Raw genomic sequence first — 19051 nt, forward strand, 5'->3', positions numbered from 1 at the left:
GCATAATGTTCTGAGATACTAAGCAAAAAAATCAAAGTGGCAATAACATCACAGAAGGCTAGTGAATTAAAATGGTTTTTACAGTCACATACTTGAGAGGAGACTGAACTCTTTTGTAGTTTAATGCTGTGCATTGGACAGAATGAGCACCAATTCAAGAAAAAAATTATTGGATGTAATGTTTGTGTATTAATATAATCCCTTTTTTAACCTGCATATAGACATGCTCTCAAATCAGAGTATCATTTGTTTTCAGAATTTCTGCCTGAAATATAGTCCATATTATATCTCTCTTTAAGTGCTTGCAATTCTTTGTAAATAATGAGCTTTATGTATCACACCCTGCAGCTCCTTTGATTTTCCAAAACACAAGTATTAACATAGATTTAACTAACTAGTAGAGATCTTTACTTCAGTATGCAAATATCCTGAAGTTTTCTTCATTTCATGACTGATCACATGAAAAATTCAAGGCTTTTTCTGTGACCAGCATTTCTTTAATTGATTATAACTAAACTTGTTTGTAAATCCCCTACGGCATTTTAACTTAGTGCTTCCTATATGATCTGGAACCTGACACCTGAGCATACTATTAGACTTCCCTATTGCCTGCAGATCCAATTAAATCCAAGATGATTATAAGTTGCTCAACCTAGTCAATCTTTTGCTAAGGGTTTTCTAGATTTATTATTTTTTCTACACTGCCTGCTTATTCATCAGGTACAAAGGTTGAACAAAAACAAAGTGCTGTTGCACCATATTATTTCTTGTCAGTGCACTGAAAATTCTATACATGTGTACATATGCTGCCTCTAAGAAGCAACAGAAAGGTAAGATACTTGACACATCTTTTTCAAAATGTAGATGAAGATTTATTAGTATAACTTGTTGCTAGCTGGAAACAAATACATCTTGAGATACATGAAAAGTTCAGGAATTACTGTGAACCTTGGACATGCCAAGTTGTTAGGTAAATTGTACTTCAGTAGAAAGCCAGGGAACAGTCCATTTCTTCTCTGAAAACCAGACTAGCTGATTATATACAATCCATTATCTCCCCAAATCTCCATTCTTTTTATTTTTTCTTTTTTTTTTTTTACAAATGTAAGAAAACCAGTAGGAATTACATTACTATTAAATGACAAAACCTTCAGAAGTTCTCCAAGGAAAACTTTTATGAGAAAAAGCTTCTAATTACAAGGAAATGTCAATGTATTACCAATGTATTGCCAAGGCTCAGTTTCTTTCTAAAGCAGTCACTTTAAACAGTAATTCTTAAAGTCCAGTTCTATGATAAAGCTAAACTGTAATTAAAATTACAGATGCTTTCCTGTTGTTCTACTGATTATAGGGATTCACACACACACACACACTGCAGGAAAAGTTTTAAGAAAATCCCTAAATTTTCAGTAGAAACTAAAGTATAAAATAGGAACTGGTTTTGACTTAGACATACGCAGAGTGAATTTTCAGACAGGAAAAGGATTTTTCAAGCCAATGACGTCTCCTTCATTCAGACATTTTTAATTTTTGCTTGAAATTTTGAAAAAATTTTAACTTTCATTTTCAACTTGTTATTAACTTGCAGACTAACTTTAAAAATAATATTTTAATGTATTTTCTCCCACTTCATTAAAGCCAGTATTTTTCTTGGAATCTGCAAACTAGACTAACACTATTTCTATATTTCTAGATTGCCTGGTTAAGGCCTGCTCTGTTTCTGAACATCTCGGAAGTGGTATCTTTAAGGTCCAAGTATGCCACAAGATCCAACTGTTAACATAGTCTATATCCAGATTTCTCAAACTGCACCATGTTTTTCACTAGCAATATACAAACTGGCTCCAAAAAGTATGCAAGCCACCAGTACCATCACTGACAAGAAAAATACCTAATACAGAACACAATACCACAGTGGCTGCTGCTGCTGCTAGTACCCCTTCTCCTTGAAAATGTCTAACAAAAAGGTTTATGAACTCTTTTTGTATTTAAAGTAAATTTCCAATGCATCAGAGCAGTTTAAGTGGTATTTATCTTCTTCTTTCCAAGAAGTTACTAAGTTTCCAGCCTGATTCTGTTAGGTGAATGAGGTCAGTCCTCAGACACATAAATGTATAAAAGAAATCAATATTAGACTTGACCAATTTGTTCTTTGACCTCTTCTACTCCATACGGATCAGGAAAGGCATCCTGGCACTCTCTCGTGGTGTTTTTTTAAATCTGGCCTATATTTAGCATTGTTTATGTAAATGAGCTTCCTTATGTAACTTTGCCCCATCTTCTCTACAAAATTCAGTGAATACTCTACAGCTGAAGATACTCCAGGCACAAATAAGTGTCTTACTAGTTATCTTTTGGGTCTTTTTCAATCTGGAAGACAGAAATCTGGGAAGGAGATACTGAGATTCACTTAGGCCACTATCTTTTCTCTTCAGATGCTTAACACAAAGTGTAAAAGTGAAAGTATAATCTACCTTTTATAAAGCATTTTAATTTAAGTCTGGCATAAACGTGGACTGATTTAACACCTGACAGAGATAGTTTAAATGAGTAGATCTTGCAAATTATGCCTGATTCAAAGGTTATGGGTGAGTGACACCTTCTCTGAGAGGTGTTGATGTCACGGTGAAAACTATTTGTCAGAAAAGCTTTCCCAACTCTCAGAAACTAAGGTTCAAATCTGTACAGAAACGCCAGCAGAAGAGATTGAACCATGTTTCCTTAGTTCCAAAGATCAGAGCAACAACTACACCTACATAATATGGAGGTGCAGGTTTATGTCATATATGTTATATTACGGATAATAAAGATATTAGATCAATCTACTAATTAAAAATGCTGAATAACTTACATAAAACATAAGAGAAATCTGACTGGATAAATCAACAATCCATCCAGTACAGTATTCTGCCTCTGTCAGTGCAAACAAGAGAAATCTAGGGAGAACATACAGGACTGAATATGTTCTGTGGTTTACTCCTATCATAGTCTTTCAGCACCCATAACTGCTTTAACAGGGATATTAAACAGTACATCCCTGCCTATTCATTTTATGTATTTATGAAACTGCTAATAACTTGTCTAATCAATCCTTTATCTGCTGATACAGTCTGCTCACTGGACTTTACGTTTGGCTCAATAAAGTGAAAGCTGAATGCATTAATTCTGATAACCTATATTTTTCCTCTTAATTTTACATTTCATAGTATTTATGCAGAAAAAAATATTAAATTATAATTGAAATAATGGTATCTATTAATCTGTTAAACTACCACTACAGAGGACAGTGGTATTTGGGTCCTGGTATACAAAAATATTGTTTTTTACTAGGCTGTAAACATGAAACTCTCTTGGCTTGTGATCTCAGCTGGAACACTGTTTTTGAATCCAGTCACTGCTGACTGCAACATTACTTCTCAAACTGTAAGTTTTCTATGTATGTAAATTACCCTTATTTTGAAAGATACACTAGAAGTTAAAGACATTAAAAAACTACCTTATAAACACAGAATTCCCGAATAAAGAAGCACATAGAAAGAAATATGACATGTTTTTCTGTGGAATGGACAATTAGCTGCTCGCAATCATTTTAAATGCATAAATAACGCTGACACATATCTGAGATGGTTTTATATCTCAGTCAAATCTCTCTGCAGTCAATCAGAATGCCTCCTTTATCTTTACATCATTTTGGAATAGATGTAAAAAACACAGTTTATTTGGACAAGGCCAACTACTGCTCAAGTTGGAGATTTATTATGAAGTTGCTCAAGTCAGGTCCAAAGGTATACAAGAAATTTTGAAGGTTTTTTTCAGAGATTAATTTAATGCATTTTGCATTTATGGGGGAATGGAGAGGAAGGAAGAAATCTTGATTAACAGTCAAATGATAAAACTGGTATTGCACTATTTGCTCTAACTCAGTGCCTACAGGTCCAGTACTCTATCTACTGCTTGGTTCATCTTTGGTACAAACATGAAGAACAAAAAAAACAGACAATGGGTATACACAGTATAGAAAAGGCACTCCACCTACATTTGGTTCTAAATAAGCTATCTAGTCTCAATCTGGTCACAGCAGTAACAAACTGAACACAGGCTACTTATTTAGGAAGAGGAATAACACAACCAATCTGTTTCCAGTACTTAGAATCTTCTTTAAAGCCAGTTAAAGTATCGTGACACTCAATGATAGTCTTCAGTGATGCATACATATTAAGAAATCTACTCAAAAAATAAAAATGTTTCAAGATACTGAGAGTAAACACTCTCAAACCTGAAAAGACTACAGCTATGCTAAACTTCAATTCAGAAAACTAAAATTAATTCATGCCATATTTATAATAAAAATATATACTAAATGTATTGTTGAAGATCTGCTTCAAGAGTAAATATAGCTGGTTTTAAAACAAAACATTTGAGAAAGCATGTGTGAATTCATTTGCAGCCTTGAATCTGCTTCCTCTGTGACACCTTCATTCCAGGTTATGTGGGAAAGTAACACTTTTTCTACTCAGCCAACCTTTACCAGAATTCTAAAACAGACAGCCTTACTAATTCCAAAATGCCAAAGTGGTTCGATTTTGGATGATCATTACATAAAAAACGTTCCATCTCAAAAAGAGTTTAAGCACTATGTGATCTGGAACTTATGGTCTCTATACACTCGGATGATTCAACACCCTGTAGCACTAGACCATGAATATATTAAGAAGAACATAAATAAACTTGCATGTAAAGCAGTATAACCTTTAAAATGGTGGCATTAAAAATACAATATAGCTTTTTCATGCTCCTAACAGACATCACAAACACCTTCAGCACCAGACTTCCCTACAGTATTTTAATTTTTGTCATTCTATTTTTTTCAACAGGTTACCTGTGAGAAGTCTGGAAAGAACCTCTCTAATATCCCCACTAACCTTTTCCAAAACATTACTAAATTAAGCCTCAAAAATAATAAAATTATTTTAAAAGATAGCGACAAAGAGATTCTTCAAAGTTTTATTAGCCTCACTGAACTTTATCTGAATGAAAACATGATTACTGTACTGTATAATGACAGCTTCTGCAATCTGACAAAACTTGTAATTCTGGATATCAGCAACAATCATATTAGCAGAGTCCATAAAGCAGCATTTGCAGGATTAAATCAACTGTCAGTGTTGAATCTATCCTATAACAAAATTACTCAACTAGATTCAGATGTATTTACTTCGCTAAAAAGTCTGACAGTTTTAAATCTACAGTATAACTTTCTGAAATCTTTGAATATAAAATCATCTTTTAAATTGATTAGAATTGCTTTAGCTGGAAACCCATGGACCTGCTCCTGCGACCTCCTTGATTTACAGATATGGCTAACTGCCTCCAATGTGACAATGGGTAAGTTTTAGTAAGAGCAGCATTTCATACTTTTTTATATCAAACAGCCTTATCTTATTTTTTTCTGGTCTGGATAATATCTATCATCATCTTATCTGTATTTTGCAATAATACGTTACGCATGATTTTTTTTTTAAATTAGACTGCCAATTAATTAACATTTCATAGCCTTTCCACTGCTCACATTCACAGAAAATGAAGACAACACTACCTGTATATTTCCAAACACCATGAAAAAATTCTCCATCATGACAGCAGCTATCCAACCAAATGACTGCAAAATTGAAAAAGCTTCTTCAGAACACACTATAACTTCCACTTCTGTCATTATGCTTAAAAGCAGTGCCTTACTAACAGCTTTGACTCCAAACAACATCACTGGAAACAATGGAACACATGCAGGTAATATACTGATGTTTTGCTTTACCACTTACAAGCTGTTTGATTTGCCATTCCATGATTTCATATTGGTTTGTATTCCTAGTACACTGTAATTCTTCCATAAAAGCCAGGGCTTCAGAACAAACACATTTCCAGGTTTTGGTATAGTATACACAGACTATGGTGAATATGTACGAAATACATGTTCAAAATGGATAAACCACACATGAATTCTCAAAGGATACTACAAACGTGATGAAACTTCAAAGGCTTGAAATTCAGATAATCATCCTGATCTCTGCCTAACTAGCAAAAAAAAATAAAAATCAATTACTTCTCCCAAACTAATTGCTTTCTAGACATAGCTTTTGTCTTAAAATGTGAGTGAACCTATTAATTTACTCCTGCATTCAACTGTATTCAGTGTAAAGGACATGGATGTGCACATCCCATATTCTTTGAAAATTCCAGTGATAGTCTCCTTACTTTCCATCACTATTTGATGTTAATTCCATCATCACTCTGTAACACTACAGCTCTTCTTTTGGTAGTCTTTTTTTTTTTTTTTTTACATGCAAATTATGTTCTTCTCCACTCTTCCATACTGAAATGCTTTACTTCTTGCTTCTGGCTAAAGCAGAAGAAATATCAATCTCCAAATACATACACAAATTTAAGGCACCACTGCCACACACTACTTTCGCTGTATAATCTATTTTAGGACAGTGGCTAGCATACAAAATCAGTTTCTAAATGAAGACTACTTGCAACTACAGTCTATTTAAATTTTTATTATAAAAGAAATACAATTGAAAGGATATTCCAAACAAAAAATGTAATATTTTAGGGTGCAGACATCATCACTGTACAGAAATTTAAGCCTGGGAAATTGAATTTGAAGTCAATTACTGTTTTGCTTTTTCCAAAGTCCAATCTTGGAATTTAAATTTGGAAAAAAAAAAAAATAAAATTTAATCTTTTATATGTTCCTAGAACTTTATCTGACTTTGAAACTATTTTTTTCCATAAATATGCATGATGGATTTATATTGCTAGGAAATGGAGATATGCACGTATATCTTGGTCTGATTGATGTTTCTGACTCTCTAATAACATAGCAATAACATTCTACTGAATCTTTGGAGATACTCAGTAAATTCCCCTATCATTGTTTATTTTGTGAGTTCTCAATATAAGTATGAAAAAACTCATATTAGAGTTCTTGCTAGTATTCCTCATGAAGATTACTCTTCTTTTTTTCCTGTTTTAAAGAGTTACCACTTCTTGGCAAAAGTTGGACCTTCCTAGCGGGTGTCCTAGGGTTTGTCCTAAGCACTACACTCCTGATTTTTACTGCTATAAAATGCCCAACATGGTATCACTATTTCATCAGCTACAGCCACCGTCGTCTGGAAGAAAATGACTCAGAGATGTCTGAACAGGAGTTCTCAGCTGACACTAGTTCTTTTCGTACAGTATCGTGTACAAACAACGAGGATCCCGTAGTAATATTTGAGAAAATTCATGCATTTGTGCCCGGGGAAGATGGATTTATCGAGGATAAATACATAGATTCTTATGTGACTGAAGAGAGTTAATGTCTTAAACAATGGATGTTGAACTGACTTTTCAAAACTTGTACTTCTGTATTATGCTACTTATGTACAATAGAAAATGAAGCTAAGCAATCCATCTCCTTTCATCTCATCAAATTCCTAACAAGATACTGCTGCATGAATCACAAAATGAAAAAATGTGGTGATGTTCATGCATTAGTGGCGCAACAAATATTTCAAAGCATGCTAAAAATACTCATAATCCACCTTTTATAAAAACCTATTTGGTTGCTTATGGTGGGGAGGGGGAGAGCTTACTGTATATTACTTAACAGGAACAAGTCTTCACAAAGCAGCTTGTGAAGTTGGTATATTCACTAATGCTTTAAGTTTGAAGAAGTCCAGAAAGAAAAAATAATTTCTCTAAAATACTGAAGCAGACCACAACTAGACTGGAGACTGAATCCAAATCAGTGGTGTCACAGCTTACCAGTCTATCAGGCAAAACTAACAGAATCAGAGAACAGGGCATTGGTTTTTTTTTACCTGAATTAGCAGAGCACGAAAGACCAACTGCTCCATTCCCTTAAAGGTGTCTACATGCAGTACAATAAAATATCATCACCACATATCTAATGCATTTATGCCATAGTTTGCTACTGAACCAAGTTTTTTCTCTTTGTATTTTTTTAACACTTAAAAACGCCTTCCTGGATAGAATAGACACATTTGAAAAAGTGACATTATTAAATTGTAAACTGTTTTTAATAAGTGCTTATTTATACCTCATCACTGAGATTGTTTTTAGTGGCAACAAGCAGAATCATATCTTTTTCTCTTAAGCATCTCCTGTCCATAAACATCTCATCCTCTCAGCCTGTCACTACACAAACCATTCTCATGGCTTACAAATTCTTACTGCAAGTATCTCACTGTCCTCATCTTCCCATTCACACACCCCCTTATCAGACGGGAATGTTCCCATTCCTCCTTGCTTTCCTCACTCTGCTACTCTACAGTATAAACTCCAAAATGCAGGACCCTGGCAGCAGGTTGCCAAAAGACAGTAGTGTCCATTGCCACCTAACTCCTCCTGAATGACATGGTAAGTATCTCCACAGCAGTTACTCAGAAGAGTTTAAAGCTAGAACAATAGCTGTGGCCTGGCACTGCTGTATCGTCTTGAAATTACTCAGGTACCACTTGTGGCGTGCATTGCACTATTAAGGAAATTCTGAATCAGATAACAACTTCAATTTTGTGAAGTTCAGTTAAGATTTTAAGAGCTTTGGTGAAGGATACATAATACACTTTGGAGAAGCATACATTGTACTTACGCTTGTCTTTCTGTGAAAATTTTATCCACGCTCTGAGCATCTCGGTCATTCTGAACCTTTAACTTAAAAAAAAAAAGATATTTTGATATAATATAAACAGATTTTATATACAAATTCAAAGTTTCCTTTAAATGAGCAAGAAGCTGCTCAGAATGCAGTAGAGGAAGAGCAGCAGAAGGTGCCTGCTCCAGTTTTTTCTTAGTTGATACTGAGGAAAGACCTGAAATTGCAGTCTTCCACGGGAAACCAAAGGAAGTAAGAAGGTATCTCTAAGTTTGAAAAAGAAATACAATCAAGTTTGTAATAAATCAATTCACTTATTATTATTGTGGGATCTACAGTAGCCTACAGACAGAATGAAAATGTTACACTTGCAAAGCATTCTTCTCTTCATGACACAGACAACTGTGACTTCATTTTTCAATCAAATGCAGGGAAAAATATTGTTTTGACTGAGAAATACTCAGGTGGTTTTTCAAGCTATCAAAATAACCTTTTCTAAAACTAGTTTCTTTTGCTTATGGGCAAAGTGGTCATAAGAAATGGAACATGCTTAATGCCACTCATGCCTTAATAGTTAGAGGAACACTCTATCTGTGTTAGAAAATAAAGAAAGTAAAGGAAGAACAAAGCTCATTGATTTGTGATGGGCCATGTCAGAGACGTACTTAATACTGGAGTAATTTAAAAGGCAGAAGACAAAAAGACAACTACATTTCCAGAAGACCAGGCAGCTTTACAAGGCAGTGGAGTCCAGTGTATTTGCACTTCATAAGACTAGTGTTCTGTGCTCCCAAGACAAATAAAGAAGATATTTTAACACTCATAATTAGTGTTGGGATGACATCCCTTTCAGATCTAAAATACAAAAAGGTATCATGGGGCTGTTAATGCAACACTTCAGACAATTGTCCCACTACAAATATGTTGCAAATATTATGCTTAACTAGAAAAAATGGGTAAGTTTTAAATTACTGCTATTGCTTTAGGTATGTCATACTGATACAGAAGAATGATTACTTGTTTTGAGATTTATTTACTTATTTACTTATAGAAAACTGCTTAGCAACTTATTTACTTATTTATAGCAAGTTACAGTATTTTTTTAAATATTGCTAAGAATCCTGCTTGCCCAGACTGTTCCGTGGACTTTTACCAAGGACTACAGTGTTCATCAAAACAAAGCAGTTCACTGTGAAAATCTACCAAGGATTACAATGTTCAGCAAAATATTATACTTTTGGCTTTGAGTAACAGGTGGCTCTAACTAGTTGGAATTTTGCTAATGAGTAAAGATAGCCATATACGAATGGTAGAAGTTCTATTGGTTCTTAGATGAGATAGAAAGTAAACCATCTGAAAAAGACTCTTGTTATTCAAGAAATCGGCCAAGAGAATCTGCGCATGCTCTGGGGAAAAAACAAAGTGAGAAAGACTGTGAGCCTTCCTCCCAAAGACCCCCGAAGACGTCCCCCAGGAGGCAATGCCCAGGTGCAAAGATGACATAAACTGCTGACATCAGCCTTTCTAACTACCCCAGCCTTACTCATGCATATGCATGCTTGTGTTATGTAACCCAATGAATATGGATATCCACACTCTATGAGTTTTTGGTAAAATGTGTGGTGGGTGTGCAAGCTTTGTGGAGAGATCCCCTTGCACCCCGGCGCTGGAGTAAACATACCTGCTTTATAACCCTATTCGAGTTGTAGAGGGTTTTTTCTGCAAATCAATACGTTTAAATCACCAAGAATGTGACACACACCATTTCACTGTTCTAACATAGCAAACAACGTCATTTTTACCATATTGTAATCTCGAATAACTTCTGACATATCCATATTGGTGTTAAGTATATCCACAACCTGAAATGAGACAGAATTCCAACCTGTTATTGCTCTCCCTTTTTTTTAATTGCACAGAAAAGAATCAGACAAATATGTACCAACTCACAAAGCACTCAAGAAAACACATCAATTTTCTGTTATTGCAAATAGAAAAACGATGATTTGTGATTCTGAATAGAATACATGCAGTTTTCAGATGTAATCATCATTATATGTAGTTGTATTAAACTCACAAATATTATGCAGCAGTAATTTCTTAAATCCATATGCAACAAAGTCTCCTAAAGTATTTTACACTTCCTTTTTTTCTTTTATATTTTTCTCAGTTTCCATCTGTCCTGGTTAAACTAGGATAGGGTTAAGTTTCCCCAGCAGAGAGAGAGGGGGAAGGGATCGCCAGCCGGGTTATTCATACCATGCTGACGTCAGGTCCAGGGGCGGGAAACTTTGATTTTACTTTCTCTTTGGCTTTTTGGTGGCGGGACCCAGGTGTCGGCTTTGTTCCCTGACCATTTGCGGTATTTCTCTGTATACCGTTTGTCTTGTTCACTGTTATTGCTGTTTATAGTTGTTATCATTGCCACTGTTGTTGTTCAGATTGTTTATCACACTGCTGTATTCAATTTCTTCTTATTTTAGCCCGGGGTTCGTGCCTCACTGCCAGCCCGACGGGCTGAGGGTGGGGGAGGGACCACGGCAACGTGCTCTCCGGTCCTGGCAGGGCTTAAACCATCACAGCCTTAATTGGCGCCCAACATGGGGCTCGAGGCCTGAAATAAGAATAAAAAGGGACAGACCCTGGCCAGAGTGTGATAGAGCAATCTGCTGGGTGTAATTTTTCTGTTTGTATTTGTCTGATAAGAAAATGTTTGCAATGCTGGCCCATTTGCTTGCATGGTGGGGCTGGATTAATCCTTATATCCAGTGTATGATCCCTGTGGTGGCGTTTGTTATCGGTGGAAAATGTATAAAGGGTCTTATGTTGTTATACGGGCTATTGAATGCTTATGCGGCCTTTGTATCGCTGTGTGTGGGGGCGGGCCAGTACCTGTTTGCCGTTTGGGCTTTAGTTAGGGGTCTCACCCCCTCTATGGGTGAGCCAGGGGAAGAGATCCTCTGGGCTTTGGGGAGTTTCAATCATTATTGGAGCCTGCAGGACAGTGTGATTGTGGCACAATGCTTTCTGATGTCTGCCTGATTTCGGTTTTGGGCCATGTGGCACTTCTCTAACAACAGCAGTGCCCGGAAACCTGCCCCGAGGTCAGATAATAGTGAGTGGCAAGGGGTGTGGGAAAAGATGGGCAAAGGCCTGAGTCAGTGGGCACCTCCAATGCTTTGGAATTTCACTCCTGAGCAAATGCAGAGCCCTGATAAGCTGATGGAGTGCTTAGAAAGGGTGTGTTACCAAGCGGGCAAAACCCAGGAGACACAAATTGCTGCAATGTGTTGGGGACTTGCCCATGCATACCGTGTCCTCTTTAATACCACCCACTGCCCTCAAATGGAAGAAAAGGCTACAGAAGCTGAAACAATATCTGGACTGGGGGGACAGGCAGAGCCAGTCTCAGTCACCTCCACCAGCACAGCAGATGAGCCAGAGAGCCAGCCAGTGCCAGTGTCAGTCGCCTCGATACAGAAAACAAAATATACCAGAAGGTCAGCTCGCAGAGTGGGGGATGGGAATGAGCCAGGCCCATCACAGGAACAGGAGGAAGGGCCAGAGGTGATCGTCTGATCTCTATCCCCGACTGAGCTGCGAGATATGCGGAGAGATTTCGGCCGCCTGGGAGGCGAGCAGATTGGCACCTGGCTGCTCCGATGCTGGGACAATGGAGCCAGTGCTTTTGAGATGGAGGGGAGAGAGGCCAGGCAGCTGGGATCTTTGGCCAAGGATGCTGGCATTGATAGGGAAATAGGGAAGCAGACTCAAGCCCTCAGCCTTTGGAAGCGACTCCTGCTCAGTGTAAGGGAGAGGCACCCCTACAAGGATGATATCCTATGTCAGCTAGGCAAATGGACCAGCAGTGAGAAAGGCATCCAGAACCTCAGGGAACTGGCTGTGTTTGAGATGATCGATGGTGATCTGAATGATGAGCAGTCACCCATGGACCCAGATCAGGCCCCTTGCACACACCTGATGTGGCAAAAGTTCCTGAAGAGCGCACCAGAAGCACACTCGAAAGCATTGGCAACAGTGTCCTGGTGAACAGACACCCACACTCTGACAGTGGATGGAGTGGCTGGCAAGCTCCGGCAATATGAGGGAAATCTCCCTTCATCTCACCATTCCTGGGTCTCAGCTGTGGAGGAACTGTCTCAGAGGGTCCAAAAAATGGAAGAGGACATGTCCTATGTTCCACCTGCATGGGCTGATGTTTTAGCCATTAGAAGTAAACGTTTCCCCACCCAAGAGAAAGGCAGCAGAAGGCACACACCACGAGGCACCCTGTGGTTTTCCCTCCGCGACCATGGAGAAAACATGAGGAGGTGAGATGGACAGCCCACTGCTGCCCTAGCTGCATGAGTAGAGCAGCTGAAAGGGAAGATCATCACAAAAGGGGAGTCCTCCAAGAAGAGCGCAGCTCCAGTGTCCAGTCAGAAATCCCCCAGGCAGAACAGAATGGCCAACATTATGTCTGACCCTCTTGAGGGGACCAGTAAATCATTCTTGCAAGAAGTGAGTGATGATGAGCAGGATTAGAGGGGCCCTGCCTCCAGCCAGGTGGAGGAAAGGGATAATCGGATTTACTGGACAGTGTGGATCCAACGGCCTGGCACGTCAGACCCACAATAGTACAAGGCTTTGGTGGACACTGGCGCACAGTGCACCCTGATGCCATCGAGCTACAGTGGGGTTGAATCCATCTGCATCTCCGGAGTGACAGGGGGATGCCAACAGCTGACCCTACTGGAAGCTGAAGTGAGCCTGACTGGGAAGGACTGGCATAAGCACCCCATTGTGACTGGCCCAGATGCCCCGTGCATCCTGGGCATAGACTATCTCAGGAGAGGGGACTTCAGAGACCCAAAAGGGTACTGGTGGGCTTTTGGTGTAGCTGCCCCGGAGGAGGTTGACCAGTTGCCCACCTTACCCGGCCTCTCAGAGGATCCCTCAGTGGTGGGGTGGCTTAAGGTTGAGGAGCAGCGAGTGCCGATTGCTGCCAGGACGGTGCACCGGCGGCAGTACCGCACCAACCGAGATTCCCTGGTCCCCATCCATCAGCTGATCCGCCAACTAGAAAGCCAGAAGGTGATGAGCAAAACTCACTCACCCTTCAACAGCCCTGTATGGCCAGTGAGAAAGCCCAATGGCGAATGGAGGCTGACTGTGGACTACCGTGGCCTGAATGAAGTTACGCCAGCAATGAGTGCTGCAGTGCCGGACATGCTGGAGCTCCAGTATGAACTGGAGTCGAAGGCAGCCAAGTGGTACGCCACGCCTGACATTGCTAACGCGTTCTTCTCCATTCCGATAGCGCCAGAGTGCAGGCCACAGTTTGCGTTCACTTGGAGAGGCATCCAGTACACCTGGAATCGATTGCCCCAGGGGTGGAACCACAGCTCCACCATTTGCCATGGACTGGTCCATACTGCACTGGAGAAAGGTGGGGCTCCAGAACACCTGCAGCACATTGATGACATCATTGTATGGGGGGACACAGCCGAGGAAGTCTTTGAGAGAGGGAAGAAGATAATTGAAATCCCCCTGAAGGCCGGCTTTGCCATTAAGCAAAAGAAAGGGGCCTGCAAGGGAAATTCAATTCCTAGGGATAAAATGGCAAGATGGGCGTCGCCACATCCCAGTGGAGGTGATAAACAAGATCACAGCCATGGCCCCACCAACCTCTAAAAAGGAGACTCAGTCTTTCCTGGGCGCTGTGGGGTTCTGGAGGATGCACATCCCCAACTACAGCCTGATTGTGAGCCCTCTCTACCACGTAACCCGTAAGAAGAACGATTTTGAATGGGGCCCTGAGCAACAACAATCCTTTGAACAGATTAAGCAGGAGATTGCCCAAGCAGTAGCCCTTGGGCCAGTCTGGGAAGGGCAGGAGGTTAAGAACATGCTCTACACCGCAGCCGGGGAGAATGGCCCTACCTGGAGCCTCTGGCAGAGAGCACCTGGGGAAACCCGAGGCCGACCTCTGGGCTTTTGGAGCCGGGGATACAAAGGCTCTGAAGCTAATTACACACCAACTGAGAAGGAGATACTGGCAGCGTACGAAGGAGTTCGGGCTGCCTCAGAAGTGGTCGGCACTGAAACACAGCTCCTCCTGGCACCCCGACTGCCGGTGCTGGGGTGGATGTTCAAAGGAAAGGCCTCCTCCACGCATCATGCAACAGATGTCACGTGGAGTAAATGGATTGCGTTGATAACACAACGGGCTCGAATAGGGAACCCCAGCCGCCCAGGGATACTAGAGGTGATCACAAACTGGCCAGAGAGCAAAGATTCCGGGATGTCACCAGAACAGGAGGTGACACGTGCTAAGGAGGCCCCACCATATAACGAGCTGCCGGATGAGGAGAAGCGATATGCCCTGTTCACTGACGGGTCTTGTCGCATTGTGGGAAAACATTGACGGTAGAAGGCTGCTGTGTGGAGTCCCACACGACGGGTCACTGAAGCTGCTGAGGCACAGGGTGAATCGAGCCAGTTGGCAGAGGTGAAAGCTGTTCAGCTTGTTTTGGATATTGCTGAGCGGGAAAAGTGGCCGAGGCTCTACCTCTACACCAACTCGTGGGCAGTGGCGAATACCCTGTGGAAATGGTTGCAGTATGGAAGCAGAACAACTGGCAACGTAAGGGTAAAACCGTCTGGGCTGCTGAAGTATGGCAGGACATTGCAGCCCGTGTGGAAAACCTCGTTGTGAAGGTGCACCGTGTGGATGCCCATGTACCCAAGAGTTGGGCCACTGATGAACATGGACACAACCAGCAGGCAGACCAGCTGGCAGGGGCTTAAACCAACACACCATCTTTTTCCTTTCCAATAACTGAAAAGGCAGTATTAACCAGTACATCTTTACAGAACAATGTCAATATAAAAATATAAAAAAGCAGCATACCATGTTGTAGTCTGCTAGCTGACCTTGAAATTCTTTGATTTCACCAGCTAAAGCCTCTGCCCTAAATACAAAACAAAAAGTTAAAGTGGAAAGATTTGTATATGTAAAAATAAAATGATAAAACCAATTATTTAATGGTTCCTGGAAGCCTGCAAAATACTCAAGATAGCTCATGACTGAGAATGTTAGCACTGCATTAGCTGCAATAAATCTCACCTTTTTTCATATGACAAATAGACAGACTTCTCTTGCTTGTACATTTCTACTTCTTCCTGCAGCTTTTTAATTTCTGCTGTGAGCTCATTTGTTTTGCTTCTGAAAAAAATAAAAAAGAATCATTAACATTTGAAGGTACAACTAAAACAGATAGAAATTATATTTTACTATAGGTGATGTGCAGTCAATATCTCTTTCTTACACTGCACCATGTTTCAAATCAGTATTTCAAAGAAGAGCTGGACAAGTGAGGAAAAAAAGCAGAGTGGTTCTATCAGATTAAAATTCAGTTGTTAGAAAACCTGGATATGAAATAAATGTTTTCATTAGCTTTTTGTCCCTGCTGGTGAAACAGATGTGAATTATTCTCAAATGGACAGGAAAAAAAATAATTTCACAGAATGTGGATAGAATTCATATTTAAAATGGCATCTTTTTGGATTGATTTTATTCAACAAAATCATATTTATTCAATATTTTATTCAACATCACAATATGATCAACTGACAGGAGTATGCAATACAGTTTCTGCAAGGCCTTGCCTTTGACAATGTTAGTTCAATGTATAATCCAAGTAAACTACCCGAGACGTACACTAAAAAGTGCTTAGTTTGTGATGCTACTCCTTACTAATGAAGTTATCAGACGCCTTGCCTTTGACAATGTTAGTTCAATGTATAATCCAAGTAAACTACCCGAGACGTACACTAAAAAGTGCTTAGTTTGTGATGCTACTCCTTACTAATGAAGTTATCAGACTTATCAAGCGTTACAGGTAGAAGTTCAAAATCACTGACCTTCCATTTTCTAATGCTATGGGAGTGTATTTAACTTAGCAAGCCTAATAACAAAATGTCAAAGAAATCTACTTGTACTTGCACATAAGCATAAGATTCCTTTCCTCCTACAAACTATATGCAAAATGATCTTAACTCTTACAACAGGACACATTTAATTGTATGTCAACACCACTTATCCCATGCTATTGTTAAGCACAACAAACTTCATGTCAGAAAGGGAACAGAGCACTAAACCTTCTGCAATTTGAATATGATGTTAAGACATACCTCAGCAGTCCAAGGTAGTACGTTTTATCCATTATCTGTCTCTGAGGACCTGACAAAGGAGAATGATATTTTGTTAAAAAACAACTACTTTCTATGAACTGTAAATTACGGAAACAATCTGCAGAACTTGCAGGCAAAGAACTGCCACCTTCTCGGTGTTCTTAAACAGATTTTACTGCATTAAAACAAATGAAGGCAGAAATTCATTTTAGAGTGTTGTGAAGATAGACATTACTTTTTCAGCTATATGAATAGTTACTATATAACAGTATTTTAATTATTCTGCAGTGATGGGAGAAGACACAATTTATCTTATTCCATTCTTTCGAATGATTTTTAAAGACAACTCAGACACAGAAAAGATTTTGTATTTTCTGACTGCCAACAGCAAAGAAAATAAGAGGGATGCTTTAATCTTCTTGTCTCCTACTCCTATTAATCATAAACTATTCATTCTACAGTTTACATGGCAATGAAAAGTTTCCCTTTAAAAACCTAAATATTCCTTTAAAATGTTTGCAGAGACCTTATTAGCTAATTTCAGTAAAAAAATACCTTTCATTGCAGTTTTCATTCCACTTAATCCCTGTTGAGTAACTGGACGGTCTGCAACTTTAATCTGAGATGATAAGACTCCTCCAGCAGTTGAAGAACCACCACGAGAACCAGGTCTTGAACTAGGAATCATCTATAACAAAAACAAAATACAAACCTCCCAACTCCAAATTATGAATTTATTATCTTTATGCAATTGCCAAAGCAATTAAAAATTCAAGTTAGTCTCTATACTATTTCTATAATTATCTTTTAGCATAAATATCTCTTCAGGGAAACAAAGCTTCAAACAAATGTCTGCTTCAGAAGTGCAAGAGATCACCTTTGAGCAGCTGTTCCTTGTTCCCTGTCTGCAACATTAATGCTATTAATGTGTCCCAGGTGAACTCTTGATGTAAGACCTCCTTGATCCCCTTCAGTCAAAATTATAAAATAAAATTATCTACAAGACTAAAATCTTAAAATTCTTCCCGCAAAACTATCACTCCAGTTAGGATACTAGAAAGTAACAACAACAACAAAAAAGATAAAAGTCTAAATATATTTGAAGTTAATATTAAACATTTTCATACCCCTGTTCCTATTCTGGTTGCTGATGGAGTCCTTGATGAAGAGGTAGGCCTTGCGGGCAACCCTATGCCTGCTCTTGAAGAAGGACGAGCTATTGGAGGTCTGTGACCGCTGGCCATATTTGTTCCTTTTTGAACTTCTCTCTGGGAAGGATAGAAACAGTCCTTTAATTTGCACAAGTTCTTTAAAACTACCAGAGATCAACTCTTTAAAGCTTAATTCCCCTCCGTATTAAAAGGAGTTTAGTTTTCTTTAGAAATCGGCAAATCACTTGCTTACTGGAAAGGCATGGTACGAGACAGACAGTGCTCAGAAAGGACCACAGCAGGTCCATGAGTAAGGCGAGAAAGCCGTCCCTTTTCAGTGCGCAGTCAGTCCTCAGGTTATAGTTAAAACTCCCTGTAATTCCTGTGGCATTTATTGTTTCAGCATCTTCCCACAGAATTCCAGTCTCCCTCTCACGAAACAAACCCGAAGTTAACAGCTGCCGCAAATACCCATTGGGGTTATCTGGAGAGTCCTTCAGGCATCATCCGTCACCAATGCAAACCCAGACCGCGCTACCCCTGATAAATCCTGGCAGCTCGCACCAGCCCCTTGAGGAGATCTTGGCCAGCCGCAGCACAGAGCCCTTTTCGAGCGTGAGAGTCTCGGAGGCACCCGTGAGACGGCGATACCGTCGGCCATGACCTGAAGAGCCGGGAAGCGCCCCCCGGCACACTAAAAACCCGGCTCCGAAAGGCTGAGGGCGTCTGGAGCCGGGGAGGCGCGGCGGCGGCCGCGCCACTGGCCCCTTACTACAGAAGCGGGAAGCGCCGCGGAGCCGCAGACAGGCGCGGGACCCGCTTCCCGGCCGGCATCAACCCCCCGCTCTCACCGGCCCCCCACGCCGCCAAGCAACGTCCGCCGACCGCGGAGCAGGTATCGCGGCAACGGCCCAGACAACCAGCGCAGCGACCCGACGCCGCGGATGCAGAGACCTCGCCCCGCGGAGACCCCGCCCCCGGGACGCCCCGCCCCGGAAGAGCGGCGGCCCCGCCCCGGGGCGCGGGGCCCGCCGGGGGATGG

General features: G+C 40.3%; 2 protein-coding genes across 2 annotated transcripts in view; one reads left to right on the forward strand and one right to left on the reverse strand.

The window, feature by feature from the left end:
* IFT74 (intraflagellar transport 74) overlaps positions 1–18989 on the reverse strand; it is a 44672-nt gene extending 25683 nt beyond the window's left edge. The window contains exons 1-8 of the mRNA XM_074932557.1: positions 18861–18989; positions 17986–18126; positions 17414–17546; positions 16859–16907; positions 15792–15890; positions 15576–15636; positions 10465–10524; positions 8660–8721 (exon numbers count right to left, since the gene is read on the reverse strand). Coding sequence (XP_074788658.1) covers positions 8660–8721; positions 10465–10524; positions 15576–15636; positions 15792–15890; positions 16859–16907; positions 17414–17546; positions 17986–18102 — 581 coding nt within the window. The 5' untranslated portion in view covers positions 18103–18126; positions 18861–18989. The remainder of the gene's footprint in view (positions 1–8659; positions 8722–10464; positions 10525–15575; positions 15637–15791; positions 15891–16858; positions 16908–17413; positions 17547–17985; positions 18127–18860) is intronic.
* LRRC19 (leucine rich repeat containing 19) lies at positions 804–7364 on the forward strand. Its single transcript, XM_074932793.1, has 5 exons — positions 804–830; positions 3331–3423; positions 4875–5385; positions 5578–5787; positions 7039–7364. Exons 1-5 carry the CDS (start codon positions 804–806, stop codon positions 7362–7364), a joined length of 1167 nt encoding a protein of 388 aa, XP_074788894.1.
* Positions 18990–19051: the final 62 nt, after the last annotated feature.

This window comes from Athene noctua, chromosome Z (assembly GCF_965140245.1).
Source record: "Athene noctua chromosome Z, bAthNoc1.hap1.1, whole genome shotgun sequence".
Taxonomy (NCBI): Eukaryota; Metazoa; Chordata; class Aves; order Strigiformes; family Strigidae; genus Athene; species Athene noctua.

What these genes read in the sequence shown, in the direction of transcription:
- LRRC19 (XM_074932793.1), top strand. Translation starts at nt 804, where the DNA reads ATGCTGCCTCTAAGAAGCAACAGAAAG. An exon ending in CTCTAAGAAGCAACAGAAAG is followed by an intron (nt 831 to 3,330) that starts GTAAGATACTTG and finishes GTTTTTTACTAG; the next exon opens with GCTGTAAACATGAAACTCTC. An exon ending in AAACAATGGAACACATGCAG is followed by an intron (nt 5,788 to 7,038) that starts GTAATATACTGA and finishes CCTGTTTTAAAG; the next exon opens with AGTTACCACTTCTTGGCAAA.